The 18,560-nt window shown below is 40.4% G+C and overlaps 3 protein-coding genes and 1 long non-coding RNA gene across 5 annotated transcripts; 3 read left to right on the top strand and 1 right to left on the bottom strand.

Annotated features, from left to right (window-relative positions):
- The first annotated feature begins 493 nt into the window (after positions 1-493).
- Positions 494-2,917, top strand: LOC311010451. Its single transcript, XR_014596796.1, has 5 exons — positions 494-662; positions 992-1,646; positions 1,751-2,283; positions 2,429-2,505; positions 2,685-2,917. It is a non-coding gene; the product is annotated as an uncharacterized lncRNA (long non-coding RNA).
- Positions 2,918-4,414: 1,497 nt separating this feature from the next.
- LOC311010453 (uncharacterized protein) lies at positions 4,415-5,786 on the top strand. Its single transcript, XM_084004942.1, has 2 exons — positions 4,415-4,505; positions 4,830-5,786. The coding sequence occupies exons 1-2, from the start codon at positions 4,475-4,477 to the stop codon at positions 5,777-5,779; spliced, it is 981 nt and encodes a 326-aa protein (XP_083861068.1). The 5' UTR covers positions 4,415-4,474; the 3' UTR covers positions 5,780-5,786.
- A 333-nt stretch (positions 5,787-6,119) lies between these two features.
- On the bottom strand, positions 6,120-8,366 carry LOC311010793 (bifunctional 3'-5' exonuclease/ATP-dependent helicase WRN-like). The gene is made up of 3 exons (XM_084005440.1): positions 8,157-8,366; positions 7,655-7,734; positions 6,120-7,425 (listed from the first exon to the last, which is right to left on the bottom strand). Exons 1-3 carry the CDS (start codon positions 8,228-8,230, stop codon positions 6,221-6,223), a joined length of 1,359 nt encoding a protein of 452 aa, XP_083861566.1. The 5' UTR covers positions 8,231-8,366; the 3' UTR covers positions 6,120-6,220.
- Positions 8,367-13,013: 4,647 nt separating this feature from the next.
- On the top strand, positions 13,014-18,478 carry LOC311010660 (uncharacterized protein). Of its 2 annotated transcripts, none has more exons than XM_084005246.1 (9): positions 13,014-13,165; positions 13,495-14,149; positions 14,254-14,786; positions 14,932-15,008; positions 15,188-15,365; positions 15,567-15,643; positions 15,774-15,892; positions 16,890-17,008; positions 17,333-18,478. In XM_084005246.1, exons 2-7 carry the CDS (start codon positions 13,678-13,680, stop codon positions 15,826-15,828), a joined length of 1,392 nt encoding a protein of 463 aa, XP_083861372.1. In that variant the 5' UTR covers positions 13,014-13,165; positions 13,495-13,677; the 3' UTR covers positions 15,829-15,892; positions 16,890-17,008; positions 17,333-18,478. The 2 variants fall into 2 exon arrangements, with proteins under 2 accessions (XP_083861372.1, XP_083861371.1); XM_084005245.1 differs by having other exon boundaries at positions 16,884-17,008; positions 17,333-18,476.
- The last annotated feature ends 82 nt before the right edge of the window (positions 18,479-18,560 follow it).

Genomic DNA, 18,560 nt, shown 5'->3' with positions numbered 1-18,560 from the left:
CACCACATTAAACTTGTAAAAGCATAGTTTTGCACTTATTTGATGTTTAGACGCCATTTTGTGTAGCCTGATGCATCAGCCGCTTACTTCATTACATTTCATATAGCGTCTGAACACGAGCCGTAGAGATTCGTTTGCTTCCGGGAGGCGGTTGCTTCCATTTGCTTCGACTAATCGCTGCTGCTTGGCGGTGACGTATGCTATGCGCCGGAAGCCGGGTGGTTTAGCATTGTAGTCTTTTTGAGCATATTGAAAACATGTGTAGGCTATTGACATCCCACCGCCGTAAAACAACAAGAAGAAGAAGAACATGTGTATTGACGAGTGTTGTCGTTTCTGTTCCTCAAATCTACGCATCAAAGGAACAATAACGCATTCAAAGATTATATTTGACAGTAAGACAGAAAGTCTGCTTTCAAAGTTCGGTTTGAATCTGATCAAAACACCGCTTCGCTCCAGTCGGATGTGCATGAAATGTTACAAACGACACGGATATAATTAATACTTGGAAAGACAAGGAGACATCGGACACTGGAGCAAGTGCAAGTGTCGTTGAAAAAAGAGACAGAGAACCCACTCCGTCTAAAACTCCGAGGGATATAAAGAAATCTCGCAAGTCCACCGTAACGTCAACGTTACCTTCACGGACAAGTATTACTGGGGTGGGTAAAACAACTCTATTTCTATATTCATGGTAGCCTAAAAGTATTAGCCAGTGTGTGTATATTTTTCCGCTTCAGTTTTTAGATAAGCCCAAAACGTGATTTAGCCCATTTTCAATTGCTGTAATGTTAGGTGCTAAACGCCTAGCATTTTTTTCCATTGTTTTGGTCAGAGGCAGGAGGGGGGTTACTGCAACAGCCCACATATGAGTTCACATACACTCAGAGCACAGTCATATAATGCAAATGTATTCCTTGATCAATGTGTTTTTTGTTTTTTGTTTTACTTTGTATTTGCATGAAACCCTTATATACCGTTTATGTTGTAGGTTGTCCTGACATACTCCTTACATGATACAAGAACCTTCAAATGCCAGTCAGACGTTGCTGGAATTATTGAGAACTTGGCAAAAAATAACTTTTTGAGAGCTGCCAATCTCATCTCACAACACAAAGAGCTCACCAACCATTTACGTCCCAGTTTTGTAAACATTGTTGAGGCTGAGTGCAAGATGCTGTGCAATCCATTGCATCAGTTCATGCTATGGAGGTCAGGTGCAAATGACATGCAATCATTCTCATTCGTGACACTGCATGAGGAACTAAAGCAGATGGCCCCATTCCTAACAAGTCTACTGTCAAGGATCACTGAAGACTCTGTGCCCCACATTTGCACGGCAGCATCAGTAGCTTTGAGGGCAAGGCAACCAAGATTATCTGCCCTTGCATATTATGTGGACTCAGTTTTGATGTATGGTGGCGCTAAAAGGGCTGTTTTCCAACGACTGGCAAAACTGGGAATTTCCACAGTCCACCAACGAGCAGTTGGGAAACAAAAAGAGCTTGCACACATCTGCACAGTTCCTGTGTTGTCCCTGAAAAGGGAATTGGAATATTTCTACAGCTCCCAGTCACAAGGCGCGACATCAAGTGACGCCACAGCTGCAGAGATTCAAAGAAGCTTGGAGGATCTTACCATATCAGGTCAGCTAGCTTTAATATATTTTTTGTTTTATTTTTATGAGTAGCTATTATTCCCTGAGACTTTCATTGTAAAATATAACAGACTGATTTCTATTTCCTTTCAGACATTTCAACAAGTGCAGTGCCCACAACCACAGAACAGAGCAGCACTACAGGGACCACAGAGCAGCTTACACAGGAGCTGGATGGCTGTGATGTTTTCACTTTCAGCACCCTGTCTAATGAAGAAATGGCCGATTTGGGTGTTGCACTTCTGCCTTCTCCACCACCTCCTCCTTCACGGGTTCCAAGTACCTATTCAATAATTTTTGACAACCTTGATTTTTTCTTACACACACATCACCAGTCTACAAATGTGCCAAACAAATCTATACACTGGATACACCACATGTGTGTCATCGACCGAGTCCCCACACTCCACCTGGAAAACTCTCAACCGACAAATAGCTTGACAGAATATGACCTTGGAATGTCACTTCCTGACAACCAGACTCAAGCCAACCTCTGTCGAGAATTTGTGGTGTTGGGAAGCCGAATCCTCACAACGTATCTGGAAGTGTTCAAACCCTTCTCAAATGTTGTTGTGCACCACATCCCACACCAGTATTCTGAAGCAATGTCCCAGCCTTCAACCCATGTAAGTCGTTCTTATTATAACACAATGAAAGAAATATTCTTGTAATGTTTGCATTATTGCATCTGCCAAACTAAAGTAGTACATCTCCTGAGGTTTTAGACACAGTTATTGTAATTGTTGTTTTTTGTTTTTTTTCTATATGTAGTTCCCACTCGGACTTCTGTTCAAGAATGAGTGTCAAACTGGTGACTTGGTTGACGTTCTCCAACAGCTTCAGAACGAGTAAATATCAAAGGATATGTATCTTCCTGACATTGAGGGACAGTTTTCCAAACATGGATTGAACCATACTGAAATAATTGGAATTGTTGAAATGTTTTTGTCTAGATAGTCCATAATTATTTATAGAAAAAAATGAAAAATTTGTTGAAAATCATTCTTTAATGGTCTGTTCTCTGTAGGTATGTCCCGTTATCTCCTGATGGTTTGGAGAAGATTTTCATTGGAGGCGACAGACTTACAGAGAGCAACTGCAGGAATGTCCAGTTGGCCTTTGCTGATGGAGAAACTGAAAAAGACAGACTGGAGGGCCTCGCATTCAAGTTTGAAGATTGGCATGCCATTAGAAATATATTTTTGGTCTGTACTTGTCTTTCCCAATAACAAAAATACTGGCAAGGCTAGCGCTGCCTAATGCTTCCGGCATATTTCATTTGCCTCCAACATATAGTCTGGAAATTGATGTCCTAACTGTGACACCACACATAAGTATGCACAAGTACTTTACATGGAATATAGAACATTTTACCCGTAATTCTGTTATTTTAATATGCTCCACAGATCTATCACCAGGTTTTTTACAGTGTGGACTCTGCAAAGGACCATGAAACTCTCCTTGCAAACATGAATAAGTTAAGGTACTTATTATAGAGTACAACATGTGTAGATATGGAGATATAATGCCTTTAGATTAATGCCATATGCTCTGTTATGTTTGTGTATGTATGATCTGTTTTTAAAACCATGTGTTTATACATGCTTCCCAAGGACTGTTCTTCTACTGATGATCTTCGGCAAACATGAATTTGTCTTGGATATATGAACTGTGTGCATGTTTATGACATGAGCAACAGCCACCATGAATTGGGCTGGTTTCTGCCGAAATGGTAATGTGTTTATTATTGTCCGTCTTTCTACTCATCTATCTACCTGTCTGTCTGCCTCTCTTTATGTTTATCTATGTATTTATGTATCTGTCAATCCATCCATCAAACCATTTCCTATGTCAGCTCTAACTTATCCACTTCTATTTGTCTGTGTGTCTCCTCCAATTGTTTGTCAACTTTTACCATGTATGTCTTATTTTCTCTGAGCTTTATTTCTCTCTGTCCTGACATATGTTACCTTTGTCTGTGTGTGTATGTCAACTTTTTACTCTGTCTCCCTTTTTTAGTTCTGTATCCTTGCCTGCATTTTTTTGGTCTGCTTTCATTAACAAGTGTCTTGTTCTCTCCCTCTTCTAATTCCTCTTAAATATTGTTTACTTTACTGCATGTAAAATGTTTTTTATCTGCAGTCCCTGCTTGGAGACTGCCTAACAGTTATGTATGAAATAACAGGCGACTTCACGTCGGTGCTAGCCGGAGTGAAGTTTGCTTCTGCCAAGTTCATTAATTCTGTATAACGGCACACCTCAAAGGCTGTTATTCCGCTTATCACACGGTTGCAACTAATGTGGAGGCTGCAAAGAAAGAACGTCAGTTTAAAACATAGTCTACAAAAGGGCGTAGCTAATGTATATACAAGCCTGATCAGTTGCTCTACTACTTTCTTTTCAACAGTGGTTATCGCTACAAACAGTTGAGTCCACTGTAGCTGTCAAGTTCAACTGGCGTTTTACTATAGTTGGTATGGCTGCCATTCAAACGAGCATTGTTGAGGTGATTAAACTTTTCAACCAGATCTACTTCATACAGTAGTTGTGCTTTAGGAAGACTTAACACACAACCTGCTAGCCAATCAGTATTTAGTACTCCATTTCACCGTGTGATAATCAGAAATACATATTATGTGTATTCCTTCATCATCACAACAAAACACAAGTTATTTTTTTCTATTTTCACATGCCTATCCAATAACTGAGACTTTGACTTCAAGGTGCAGCAATGCAAAGCAAGGCCCGCATGCTGCATACAATGCCTACAAACAGTTTGTCCAGGTTGACACTACAGCCCTTTTCCTGGCAGCAGCGATGGAACACTTCAACCTGGATGATGTATCAGGTATTTAGCCCAAATAATTATCTGAATCAGTGCATTTACATGTAGCCAATAAACTGATATGAATCAGTTTATTTATTTACCAAATTGTTTGTCAATACATTTTTAGACCTGTTTACACGCAGGTAAACAAATGTCACGTTTAGAGCATAGGCATGTTAAGCAAGCCAAATATGTCAATTTTCGGTTCATTCAAATCACAGAAAGATTATTACAAGATACCACACAGATTCAAGAAATTTTATTGGCTGCATGAAAATGCAAGATATGAAACAAGGTAAAAAGCATATACCATGGCCTAACATAATTTTCCTTATACTTTTTTAGCCAAACCAGAGGGTTTTGTTCCAGACCACATCCTCCAAGGCTCTGATGAACAAAAGAGGGCCTGGCTCCATGACAGTGTGGCAGAGGTCGTCAATAAGTTTGTCATGTTTGCAGACATGTCTGAACTCTCAGCTGGCATTTCAGAAGAAGCAAGAACACATCAAAAAGAAAAACTCCCGTGTCGTGAACCAGGGTGCTCAAAAGCATTCATATACTCCAAGGCAAGAGTCAACCATGAGAATAAAGTCCATGGTCTTGTGGTGGCACCAGCTCCAGCAGCTGAGCCTGTGCCCTCCAGTATGGACGACCACAAGAAATTGCACACAGAGGCCAGGCTTAGCTTTGGGTTTCTTCTTGCAAACTTTTTGGATGCTGTGAAAGAAGGGGATGGGGAGCGTCTTATGAGGCTGTATAAGGTGGCGTTGCTCATCTATAAGGCTTATGGACATACTCAGTATGCATACAGTACCTTCCTCCTCACTGTGCAACTTAACGCAACCTTATCACCTCGGCTTGCACACAACTTGAAATGGAACAGATTCTGGAATGGAAAGGGTGGTAAAGGAAGAAACATTCCTCTGGATCTGCACCTAGAGCACTTGAACAATTTCCTAAAGGCCTTCCTGAAAAACAAGGGCCCAAACTTGACAGAAGAATCTGCTGACAGGGTCAGCAGATCTGTTGGTGTGTTGAAGGCGATGATGGACACAACGGACAAAGAGCTGCAGGTGACACGCACAAGTGGCACCCATCATCACGCCAACTTGAGGGAAGATGTTTTCGTGTTGCTTAGAGTATTTAGGGAGACAGAGGTTTTCAAAAGCCAACCAGGGAGACACTTTTTGGCTTTCCCCAACTTTGAGCGCAACATTTTTTCCCGTTTGAAATATAAGGACCTGTGGCAGTGGATGCGTTCCAAACTGAAAGAGTTGAGAGCTATACCCATGTAAAGAAATAGACATGCAAAGCATGTAGGGGCCCAGGTTTTGATAAGACAAGGCATGAAACATGTATGGCAATTATTGCATTGTGGGAGTGTCTCAAGCACTCATGTAAAGAGAGCTATTCTCAGATGTAACAATCTTGATTGTCAATGTTTAATAATTTATGTCATTACACTTTGCATTACAGTAATTGAGTAAACAATGTAAATTGTTGAAACTTTCTTTGATAGTGTGTTATCATAGATGAATAATATAACTTATTATTGTTGCAAGTCATGTGTCTGGTGTTGTCTGTAAAATAAGGTTTTGGAAACAGGGGATCACAACATATTTTTTTTATTTTGGCTCAGTTATATACATATATACAGTTGTATATCAAAGAAGCAAACATTTAACAATATGTACTGCAAATACATTCCTCCATGATAATGTGGATAATTTCCTTACTCACATATCTGACTCAGAGCTACTAACGCAGCTTCTCAGTGCATCATCTGCATCAGAACAGTCATCAGCATCATCGAAATAGGTACCATAGTACAGATCTGGCTCATCCAAGCTCTCGCTCAAAACAGATTGCACATCAACATCAACATCACCAAAAACCTCAATAATGATATTCAAAATTTCTTTCGCATGGTCAAGCTTGAAGACAGGGAGGTTAACAATAACATATTGCAAATCAAATATGTATTGGCAATGGTTCAAGACTGAAACAACCAGTTCTTGACTAAATCCTGTGCATGCCTCTTGTGAAGTGTACAGATGAGTGGAGGAGTTTATCAAACTAGTCCTGTAGTCATTAAGCAAATCTGCAATCAAAGATTTGTCTTTTTCGCTCACCTGTCTAGACCTCAAGCTCACAGTCTTGCTTTGTGTTGCCTCGTAATTTGGAATGGGCTCTGCACATGTTCCAGGGGAACAGGAACACATACTGTGGCAGAATGTGCAACACTGGTGGCCTGGCTGGACGCTAATGGGCTCCTCTTCAAAATGAGCATAAAGGCATTTTCTGATACACTGATCTTTAGCAAAAGAAACCAGCTCTCTAACCTCTTTCTCAATGTTCAAGTACATTTTAGTGTTGTACAAAATGGCATGTGCTGGTTGACCATGTCTGCCAGCACGACCCACTTGTTGGACAAGTGTTTCTAAATCTCTTGGTAACCCATACATGACAATGTGAGAGACATTTTGGAAATTTAAGCCCATGCCCAAAGCTGTTGTGGCCACAACAACTCGACAACTGCCTTCCCCTCTCAGTGACCTCAATATTCTTTCTTTGTTCTGTGGAAGAGTCTTGCTGTGGAATATTCCAATGAGGAGTTTGTCATAGTTACGCTCAGGGTCGCAGTTTACCCAAGCATGTTGTTGTAGTTCTGCCTTTAGGTAAGCATATACCTTCCCCACCATCTTCAACGTTTGGCAGTAGATCAGAACTGGCTGCATCATTTCACCTTTGATTTTTATGTCATTGATTAACCAGTCAAAACAGTCCATGGTGTTGTTTGAGGTCTGACACAGTCCAAGTCGGATGTTAGTCTTGTTGGGGCTTGCAGTGACGTGAACAGCCTTGTCCATAAGCAGGATCCTGGAGATTCGTCCACGAGATCTGATGTCTGCTGAAGCAGTCAGCGCCAATACGGGGGTTCCTGAAAATAGCATCAATAAAAACTGTCACTGTAATGGCCATATGCAACATCTTAATCATCTCAGGTGATTGGATTAAAACAAAGGAATGTTCAAATTTACCACTACATCAACAAAACAGCCTAAAATTGATTCTCCTCACACAAAATGCTGTTTCTATACGAAATGTTATTTTAAATAAATAAGTAATAGATTGGAAAAATCAAGGAATGCATACGCTTCTCAACTCACCCTCTTTGACGATGGATCGCAGCTCTCCCAACTTCGAAAAACTCTCTCTGAATGGTGAATATCCTTTGGTAGCTTCGCCCCTGCGTGAACGAAACGGGAAGGAACATAAGTGTCACATAATGATAACTTGCTAAACAGTATGGCCATCACTACCTTCATTAAAATGTGTTGCTAAATGTCAACATTATAGGCAAATGTTAGTGCTTCATCTGAACCGAGACAGCATTTCCTATAACCCCTATGACAAAGTGATTGGGACATAAATGGCATTCAGAAGCATAAACGTCTATATTGTAATGTCACGTTGTTTAAAGTTAACATGGTAACGTTAACTTTACAACTAACTGTCGTCAGAAAACAATTAGTGAACAAAAGTGAATCAACCAACATCGGTAACATGGCATCATTTGTTATCTATAGGCTAATTTTCATACCAATTACATGAGTGAAATTAAAATACAATTCAAGCAAATAGTTGTGACTTTAACGTGTGCGAACTCACCATTTATACGTTACGTGCACCTCATCCACGACGATACCAATGATGTTGTCCTGGTACACGTTGGATGATAGCATTCCTCGCCATTTGGTATTGAGTATCCAAGACTCAGGACTCCCGAAAACGATGCTGAATTTTCCGTTTATTATGTCCTGGTCATCACTAACGCCAAGCTGGCCTGCTGTTACACCCAGTATCCCTGCCTCCTTAATCTGGTCTTCTATTAGGGCAAGCAGGGGGGACACAACGATGACAATAGGGTTAGCATTAGCGTTTGGCTTGCATAATGTCTTCGCCACTAACGGGGCCAGCTGGTAAATTAAACTTTTCCCAAACCCGGTAGGAAGAAGTCCAAAAACGTCTTTGCCCTCCAAAAAATTCGTCAAACATGCTTCTTGTTCTGGCTTTAAGTCTTTAATATCCTGAATAGTTTCAAGCACAGAGCGTATAGCTTCGCCGACATCCATCTCGTCAACTGTTTACCGCAGCTTGGGAACTACACCGGTATTTCAGTTTGGGCGCTTCAGTTCGACGTCATCGCCCGTCATCGCCACATCTGCTCGCTGATTGGTCCGTCCGCTCTGGCGGACGGAGCAAACCGAAACGCATTGCTAGTTCCCTGACTATATGGTTGAGGCAAATTAAATTTGCCGGAACCAGTAGGCGGCGCTAGCCTGGCTACATTTTGTGTTCAAAGACACTGGAATCACATTGAAACGAAAGCAGATCCACTCCAGAGTGCTGTTATGACTTAAATGTGTTGATCTCGGTGGGACATTGAAGAATGCAGCTTATTTGACAACTGACACAGCAATAGTGGTTAAAACGTGTGTTACCTGCAAATAACAGCTTAAAAGCCTCTTCCCTGCGTGAAACAGCTATTACAGCCTTTTCACCACATTAAACTTGTAAAAGCATTGTTTTGCACTTATTTGATGTTTAGACGCCATTTTGTGTTCAAAGACACTGGAATCACATTGAAACGAAAGCAGATCCACTCCAGAGTGCTGTTATGACTTAAATGTGTTGATCTCGGTGGGACATTGAAGAATGCAGCTTATTTGACAACTGACACTGCAATAGTGGTTAAAACGTGTGTTACCTGCAAATAACAGCTTAAAAGCCTCTTCCCTGCGTGAAACAGCTATTACAGCCTTTTCACCACATTAAACTTGTAAAAGCATTGTTTTGCACTTATTTGATGTTTAGACGCCATTTTGTGTTCAAAGACACTGGAATCACATTGAAACGAAAGAAGATCCACTCCAGAGTGCTGTTATGACTTAAATGTGTTGATCTCGGTGGGACATTGAAGAATGCAGCTTATTTGACAACTGACACAGCAATAGTGGTTAAAACGTGTGTTACCTGCAAATAACAGCTTAAAAGCCTTTTTCTGCGTGAAACAGCTATTACAGCCTTTTCCCCACATTAAACTTGTAAAAGCATTGTTTTGCACTTATTTGATGTTTAGACGCCATTTTGTGTTCAAAGACACTGGAATCACATTGAAACGAAAGCAGATCCACTCCAGAGTGCTGTTATGACTTAAATGTGTTGATCTCGGTGGGACATTGAAGAATGCAGCTTATTTGACAACTGACACAGCAATAGTGGTTAAAACGTGTGTTACCTGCAAATAACAGCTTAAAAGCCTCTTCCCTGCGTGAAACAGCTATTACAGCCTTTTCACCACATTAAACTTGTAAAAGCATTGTTTTGCACTTATTTGATGTTTAGACGCCATTTTGTGTTCAAAAACACTGGAATCACATTGAAACGAAAGAAGATCCACTCCAGAGTGCTGTTATGACTTAAATGTGTTGATCTCGGTGGGACATTGAAGAATGCAGCTTATTTGACAACTGACACAGCAATAGTGGTTAAAACGTGTGTTACCTGCAAATAACAGCTTAAAAGCCTCTTCCCTGCGTGAAACAGCTATTACAGCCTTTTCACCACATTAAACTTGTAAAAGCATTGTTTTGCACTTATTTGATGTTTAGACGCCATTTTGTGTTCAAAGACACTGGAATCACATTGAAACGAAAGCAGATCCACTCCAGAGTGCTGTTATGACTTAAATGTGTTGATCTCGGTGGGACATTGAAGAATGCAGCTTATTTGACAACTGACACTGCAATAGTGGTTAAAACGTGTGTTACCTGCAAATAACAGCTTAAAAGCCTCTTCCCTGCGTGAAACAGCTATTACAGCCTTTTCACCACATTAAACTTGTAAAAGCATTATTTTGCACTTATTTGATGTTTAGACGCCATTTTGTGTTCAAAGACACTGGAATCACATTGAAACGAAAGAAGATCCACTCCAGAGTGCTGTTATGACTTAAATGTGTTGATCTCGGTGGGACATTGAAGAATGCAGCTTATTTGACAACTGACACAGCAATAGTGGTTAAAACGTGTGTTACCTGCTAATAACAGCTTAAAAGCCTCTTCCCTGCGTGAAACAGCTATTACAGCCTTTTCACCACATTAAACTTGTAAAAGCATTGTTTTGCACTTATTTGATGTTTAGACGCCATTTTGTGTTCAAAGACACTGGAATCACATTGAAACGAAAGCAGATCCACTCCAGAGTGCTGTTATGACTTAAATGTGTTGATCTCGGTGGGACATTGAAGAATGCAGCTTATTTGACAACTGACACAGCAATAGTGGTTAAAACGTGTGTTACCTGCAAATAACAGCTTAAAAGCCTCTTCCCTGCGTGAAACAGCTATTACAGCCTTTTCACCACATTAAACTTGTAAAAGCATTGTTTTGCACTTATTTGATGTTTAGACGCCATTTTGTGTTCAAAGACACTGGAATCACATTGAAACGAAAGCAGATCCACTCCAGAGTGCTGTTATGACTTAAATGTGTTGATCTCGGTGGGACATTGAAGAATGCAGCTTATTTGACAACTGACACTGCAATAGTGGTTAAAACGTGTGTTACCTGCAAATAACAGCTTAAAAGCCTCTTCCCTGCGTGAAACAGCTATTACAGCCTTTTCACCACATTAAACTTGTAAAAGCATTATTTTGCACTTATTTGATGTTTAGACGCCATTTTGTGTTCAAAGACACTGGAATCACATTGAAACGAAAGAAGATCCACTCCAGAGTGCTGTTATGACTTAAATGTGTTGATCTCGGTGGGACATTGAAGAATGCAGCTTATTTGACAACTGACACAGCAATAGTGGTTAAAACGTGTGTTACCTGCAAATAACAGCTTAAAAGCCTCTTCCCTGCGTGAAACAGCTATTACAGCCTTTTCACCACATTAAACTTGTAAAAGCATTGTTTTGCACTTATTTGATGTTTAGACGCCATTTTGTGTTCAAAGACACTGGAATCACATTGAAACGAAAGCAGATCCACTCCAGAGTGCTGTTATGACTTAAATGTGTTGATCTCGGTGGGACATTGAAGAATGCAGCTTATTTGACAACTGACACTGCAATAGTGGTTAAAACGTGTGTTACCTGCAAATAACAGCTTAAAAGCCTCTTCCCTGCGTGAAACAGCTATTACAGCCTTTTCACCACATTAAACTTGTAAAAGCATTATTTTGCACTTATTTGATGTTTAGACGCCATTTTGTGTTCAAAGACACTGGAATCACATTGAAACGAAAGAAGATCCACTCCAGAGTGCTGTTATGACTTAAATGTGTTGATCTCGGTGGGACATTGAAGAATGCAGCTTATTTGACAACTGACACAGCAATAGTGGTTAAAACGTGTGTTACCTGCAAATAACAGCTTAAAAGCCTCTTCCCTGCGTGAAACAGCTATTACAGCCTTTTCACCACATTAAACTTGTAAAAGCATTGTTTTGCACTTATTTGATGTTTAGACGCCATTTTGTGTTCAAAGACACTGGAATCACATTGAAACGAAAGCAGATCCACTCCAGAGTGCTGTTATGACTTAAATGTGTTGATCTCGGTGGGACATTGAAGAATGCAGCTTATTTGACAACTGACACAGCAATAGTGGTTAAAACGTGTGTTACCTGCAAATAACAGCTTAAAAGCCTCTCCCCTGCGTGAAACAGCTATTACAGCCTTTTCACCACATTAAACTTGTAAAAGCATTGTTTTGCACTTATTTGATGTTTAGACGCCATTTTGTGTTCAAAGACACTGGAATCACATTGAAACGAAAGCAGATCCACTCCAGAGTGCTGTTATGACTTAAATGTGTTGATCTCGGTGGGACATTGAAGAATGCAGCTTATTTGACAACTGACACAGCAATAGTGGTTAAAACGTGTGTTACCTGCAAATAACAGCTTAAAAGCCTCTTCCCTGCGTGAAACAGCTATTACAGCCTTTTCACCACATTAAACTTGTAAAAGCATAGTTTTGCACTTATTTGATGTTTAGACGCCATTTTGTGTAGCCTGATGCATCAGCCGCTTACTTCATTACATTTCATATAGCGTCTGAACACGAGCCGTAGAGATTCGTTTGCTTCCGGGAGGCGGTTGCTTCCATTTGCTTCGACTAATCGCTGCTGCTTGGCGGTGACGTATGCTATGCGCCGGAAGCCGGTTGGTTTAGCATTGTAGTCTTTTTGAGCATACTGAAAACATGTGTAGGCTATTGACATCCCACCGCCGTAAAACAACAAGAAGAAGAAGAACATGTGTATTGACGAGTGTTGTCGTTTCTGTTCCTCAAATCTACGCATCAAAGGAACAATAACGCATTAAAAGTTTATATTTGACAGTAAGACAGAAAGTCTGCTTTCAAAGTTCGGTTTGAATCTGATCAAAACACCGCTTCGCTCCAGTCGGATGTGCATGAAATGTTACAAACGACGCGGATATAATTAATACTTGGAAAGACAAGGAGACATCGGACACTGGAGCAAGTGCAAGTGTCGTTGAAAAAAGAGACAGAGAACCCACTCCGTCTAAAACTCCGAGGGATATAAAGAAATCTCGCAAGTCCACCGTAACGTCAACGTTACCTTCACGGACAAGTATTACTGGGGTGGGTAAAACAACTCTATTTCTATATTCATGGTAGCCTAAAAGTATTAGCCAGTGTGTGTATATTTTTCCGCTTCAGTTTTTAGATAAGCCCAAAACGTGATTTAGCCCATTTTCAATTGCTGTAATGTTAGGTGCTAAACGCCTAGCATTTTTTTCCATTGTTTTGGTCAGAGGCAGGAGGGGGGTTACTGCAACAGCCCACATATGAGTTCACATACACTCAGAGCACAGTCATATAATGCAAATGTATTCCTTGATCAATGTGTTTTTTGTTTTTTGTTTTACTTTGTATTTGCATGAAACCCTTATATACCGTTTATGTTGTAGGTTGTCCTGACATACTCCTTACATGATACAAGAACCTTCAAATGCCAGTCAGACGTTGCTGGAATTATTGAGAACTTGGCAAAAAATAACTTTTTGAGAGCTGCCAATCTCATCTCACAACACAAAGAGCTCACCAACCATTTACGTCCCAGTTTTGTAAACATTGTTGAGGCTGAGTGCAAGATGCTGTGCAATCCATTGCATCAGTTCATGCTATGGAGGTCAGGTGCAAATGACATGCAATCATTCTCATTCGTGACACTGCATGAGGAACTAAAGCAGATGGCCCCATTCCTAACAAGTCTACTGTCAAGGATCACTGAAGACTCTGTGCCCCACATTTGCACGGCAGCATCAGTAGCTTTGAGGGCAAGGCAACCAAGATTATCTGCCCTTGCATATTATGTGGACTCAGTTTTGATGTATGGTGGCGCTAAAAGGGCTGTTTTCCAACGACTGGCAAAACTGGGAATTTCCACAGTCCACCAACGAGCAGTTGGGAAACAAAAAGAGCTTGCACACATCTGCACAGTTCCTGTGTTGTCCCTGAAAAGGGAATTGGAATATTTCTACAGCTCCCAGTCACAAGGCGCGACATCAAGTGACGCCACAGCTGCAGAGATTCAAAGAAGCTTGGAGGATCTTACCATATCAGGTCAGCTAGCTTTAATATATTTTTTGTTTTATTTTTATGAGTAGCTATTATTCCCTGAGACTTTCATTGTAAAATATAACAGACTGATTTCTATTTCCTTTCAGACATTTCAACAAGTGCAGTGCCCACAACCACAGAACAGAGCAGCACTACAGGGACCACAGAGCAGCTTACACAGGAGCTGGATGGCTGTGATGTTTTCACTTTCAGCACCCTGTCTAATGAAGAAATGGCCGATTTGGGTGTTGCACTTCTGCCTTCTCCACCACCTCCTCCTTCACGGGTTCCAAGTACCTATTCAATAATTTTTGACAACCTTGATTTTTTCTTACACACACATCACCAGTCTACAAATGTGCCAAACAAATCTATACACTGGATACACCACATGTGTGTCATCGACCGAGTCCCCACACTCCACCTGGAAAACTCTCAACCGACAAATAGCTTGACAGAATATGACCTTGGAATGTCACTTCCTGACAACCAGACTCAAGCCAACCTCTGTCGAGAATTTGTGGTGTTGGGAAGCCGAATCCTCACAACGTATCTGGAAGTGTTCAAACCCTTCTCAAATGTTGTTGTGCACCACATCCCACACCAGTATTCTGAAGCAATGTCCCAGCCTTCAACCCATGTAAGTCGTTCTTATTATAACACAATGAAAGAAATATTCTTGTAATGTTTGCATTATTGCATCTGCCAAACTAAAGTAGTACATCTCCTGAGGTTTTAGACACAGTTATTGTAATTGTTGTTTTTTGTTTTTTTTCTATATGTAGTTCCCACTCGGACTTCTGTTCAAGAATGAGTGTCAAACTGGTGACTTGGTTGACGTTCTCCAACAGCTTCAGAACGAGTAAATATCAAAGGATATGTATCTTCCTGACATTGAGGGACAGTTTTCCAAACATGGATTGAACCATACTGAAATAATTGGAATTGTTGAAATGTTTTTGTCTAGATAGTCCATAATTATTTATAGAAAAAAATGAAAAATTTGTTGAAAATCATTCTTTAATGGTCTGTTCTCTGTAGGTATGTCCCGTTATCTCCTGATGGTTTGGAGAAGATTTTCATTGGAGGCGACAGACTTACAGAGAGCAACTGCAGGAATGTCCAGTTGGCCTTTGCTGATGGAGAAACTGAAAAAGACAGACTGGAGGGCCTCGCATTCAAGTTTGAAGATTGGCATGCCATTAGAAATATATTTTTGGTCTGTACTTGTCTTTCCCAATAACAAAAATACTGGCAAGGCTAGCGCTGCCTAATGCTTCCGGCATATTTCATTTGCCTCCAACATATAGTCTGGAAATTGATGTCCTAACTGTGACACCACACATAAGTATGCACAAGTACTTTACATGGAATATAGAACATTTTACCCGTAATTCTGTTATTTTAATATGCTCCACAGATCTATCACCAGGTTTTTTACAGTGTGGACTCTGCAAAGGACCATGGAACTCTCCTTGCAAACATGAATAAGTTAAGGTACTTATTATAGAGTACAACATGTGTAGATATGGAGATATAATGCCTTTAGATTAATGCCATATGCTCTGTTATGTTTGTGTATGTATGATCTGTTTTTAAAACCATGTGTTTATACATGCTTCCCAAGGACTGTTCTTCTACTGATGATCTTCGGCAAACATGAATTTGTCTTGGATATATGAACTGTGTGCATGTTTATGACATGAGCAACAGCCACCATGAATTGGGCTGGTTTCTGCCGAAATGGTAATGTGTTTATTATTGTCCGTCTTTCTACTCATCTATCTACCTGTCTGTCTGCCTCTCTTTATGTTTATCTATGTATTTATGTATCTGTCAATCCATCCATCAAACCATTTCCTATGTCAGCTCTAACTTATCCACTTCTATTTGTCTGTGTGTCTCCTCCAATTGTTTGTCAACTTTTACCATGTATGTCTTATTTTCTCTGAGCTTTATTTCTCTCTGTCCTGACATATGTTACCTTTGTCTGTGTGTGTATGTCAACTTTTTACTCTGTCTCCCTTTTTTAGTTCTGTATCCTTGCCTGCATTTTTTTGGTCTGCTTTCATTAACAAGTGTCTTGTTCTCTCCCTCTTCTAATTCCTCTTAAATATTGTTTACTTTACTGCATGTAAAATGTTTTTTATCTGCAGTCCCTGCTTGGAGACTGCCTAACAGTTATGTATGAAATAACAGGCGACTTCACGTCGGTGCTAGCCGGAGTGAAGTTTGCTTCTGCCAAGTTCATTAATTCTGTATAACGGCACACCTCAAAGGCTGTTATTCCGCTTATCACACGGTTGCAACTAATGTGGAGGCTGCAAAGAAAGAACGTCAGTTTAAAACATAGTCTACAAAAGGGCGTAGCTAATGTATATACAAGCCTGATCAGTTGCTCTACTACTTTCTTTTCAACAGTGGTTATCGCTACAAACAGTTGAGTCCACTGTAGCTGTCAAGTTCAACTGGCGTTTTACTATAGTTGGTATGGCTGCCATTCAAACGAGCATTGTTGAGGTGATTAAACTTTTTAACCAGATCTACTTCATACAGTAGTTGTGCTTTAGGAAGACTTAACACACAACCTGCTAGCCAATCAGTATTTAGTACTCCATTTCACCGTGTGATAATCAGAAATACATATTATGTGTATTCCTTCATCATCACAACAAAACACAAGTTATTTTTTTCTATTTTCACATGCCTATCCAATAACTGAGACTTTGACTTCAAGGTGCAGCAATGCAAAGCAAGGCCCGCACGCTGCATACAATGCCTACAAACAGTTTGTCCAGGTTGACACTACAGCCCTTTTCCTGGCAGCAGCGATGGAACACTTCAACCTGGATGATGTATCAGGTATTTAGCCCAAATAATTATCTGAATCAGTGCATTTACATGTAGCCAATAAACTGATATGAATCAGTTTATTTATTTACCAAATTGTTTGTCAATACATTTTTAGACCTGTTTACACGCAGGTAAACAAATGTCACGTTTAGAGCATAGGCATGTTAAGCAAGCCAAATATGTCAATTTTCGGTTCATTCAAATCACAGAAAGATTATTACAAGATACCACACAGATTCAAGAAATTTTATTGGCTGCATGAAAATGCAAGATATGAAACAAGGTAAAAAGCATATACCATGGCCTAACATAATTTTCCTTATACTTTTTTAGCCAAACCAGAGGGTTTTGTTCCAGACCACATCCTCCAAGGCTCTGATGAACAAAAGAGGGCCTGGCTCCATGACAGTGTGGCAGAGGTCGTCAATAAGTTTGTCATGTTTGCAGACATGTCTGAACTCTCAGCTGGCATTTCAGAAGAAGCAAGAACACATCAAAAAGAAAAACTCCCGTGTCGTGAACCAGGGTGCTCAAAAGCATTCATATACTCCAAGGCAAGAGTCAACCATGAGAATAAAGTCCATGGTCTTGTGGTGGCACCAGCTCCAGCAGCTGAGCCTGTGCCCTCCAGTATGGACGACCACAAGAAATTGCACACAGAGGCCAGGCTTAGCTTTGGGTTTCTTCTTGCAAACTTTTTGGATGCTGTGAAAGAAGGGGATGGGGAGCGTCTTATGAGGCTGTATAAGGTGGCGTTGCTCATCTATAAGGCTTATGGACATACTCAGTATGCATACAGTACCTTCCTCCTCACTGTGCAACTTAACGCAACCTTATCACCTCGGCTTGCACACAACTTGAAATGGAACAGATTCTGGAATGGAAAGGGTGGTAAAGGAAGAAACATTCCTCTGGATCTGCACCTAGAGCACTTGAACAATTTCCTAAAGGCCTTCCTGAAAAACAAGGGCCCAAACTTGACAGAAGAATCTGCTGACAGGGTCAGCAGATCTGTTGGTGTGTTGAAGGCGATGATGGACACAACGGACAAAGAGCTGCAGGTGACACGCACAAGTGGCACCCATCATCACGCCAACTTGAGGGAAGATGTTTTCGTGTTGCTTAGAGTATTTAGGGAGACAGAGGTTTTCAAAAGCCAACCAGGGAGACACTTTTTGGCTTTCCCCAACTTTGAGCGCAACATTTTTTTCCCGTTTGAAATATAAGGACCTGTGGCAGTGGATGCGTTCCAAACTGAAAGAGTTGAGAGCTATACCCATTTAAAGAAATAGACATGCAAAGCATGTAGGGGCCCAGGTTTTGATAAGACAAGGCATGAAACATGTATGGCAATTATTGCATTGTGGGAGTGTCTCAAGCACTCATGTAAAGAGAGCTATTCTCAGATGTAACAATCTTGATTGTCAATGTTTAATAATTTATGTCATTACACTTTGCATTACAGTAATTGAGTAAACAATGTAAATTGTTGAAACTTTCTTTGATAGTGTGTTATCATAGATGAATAATATAACTTATTATTGTTGCAAGTCATGTGTCT

This window comes from Eutrigla gurnardus (assembly GCF_963514095.1).
Source record: "Eutrigla gurnardus genome assembly, chromosome: 3".
Lineage (NCBI taxonomy): Eukaryota > Metazoa > Chordata > Actinopteri > Perciformes > Triglidae > Eutrigla > Eutrigla gurnardus.
The sequence above is the reverse complement of the archived record's forward strand: the minus strand, read 5'-3'. Positions and strand labels throughout refer to the sequence as shown.

Excerpts from the sequence above, each read along its gene's own strand:
- LOC311010660 (XM_084005246.1), top strand. The coding sequence starts at position 13,678 with ATGCTGTGCAATCCATTGCATCAGTTCATGCTATGGAGGTCAGGTGCA. Across the intron at positions 15,009-15,187 it reads CTCCAACAGCTTCAGAACGA|GTATGTCCCGTTATCTCCTG; the intron begins GTAAATATCAAA and ends TGTTCTCTGTAG. Across the intron at positions 15,366-15,566 it reads CCATTAGAAATATATTTTTG|ATCTATCACCAGGTTTTTTA; the intron begins GTCTGTACTTGT and ends TATGCTCCACAG.
- LOC311010453 (XM_084004942.1), top strand. The coding sequence starts at position 4,475 with ATGGAACACTTCAACCTGGATGATGTATCAG. Across the intron at positions 4,506-4,829 it reads CAACCTGGATGATGTATCAG|CCAAACCAGAGGGTTTTGTT; the intron begins GTATTTAGCCCA and ends ATACTTTTTTAG.
- LOC311010793 (XM_084005440.1), bottom strand. The coding sequence starts at position 8,230 with ATGCTATCATCCAACGTGTACCAGGACAACATCATTGGTATCGTCGTG. Across the intron at positions 7,735-8,156 it reads GTGCACGTAACGTATAAATG|GGGCGAAGCTACCAAAGGAT; the intron begins GTGAGTTCGCAC and ends TCGTTCACGCAG. Across the intron at positions 7,426-7,654 it reads GCGATCCATCGTCAAAGAGG|GAACCCCCGTATTGGCGCTG; the intron begins GTGAGTTGAGAA and ends TGCTATTTTCAG.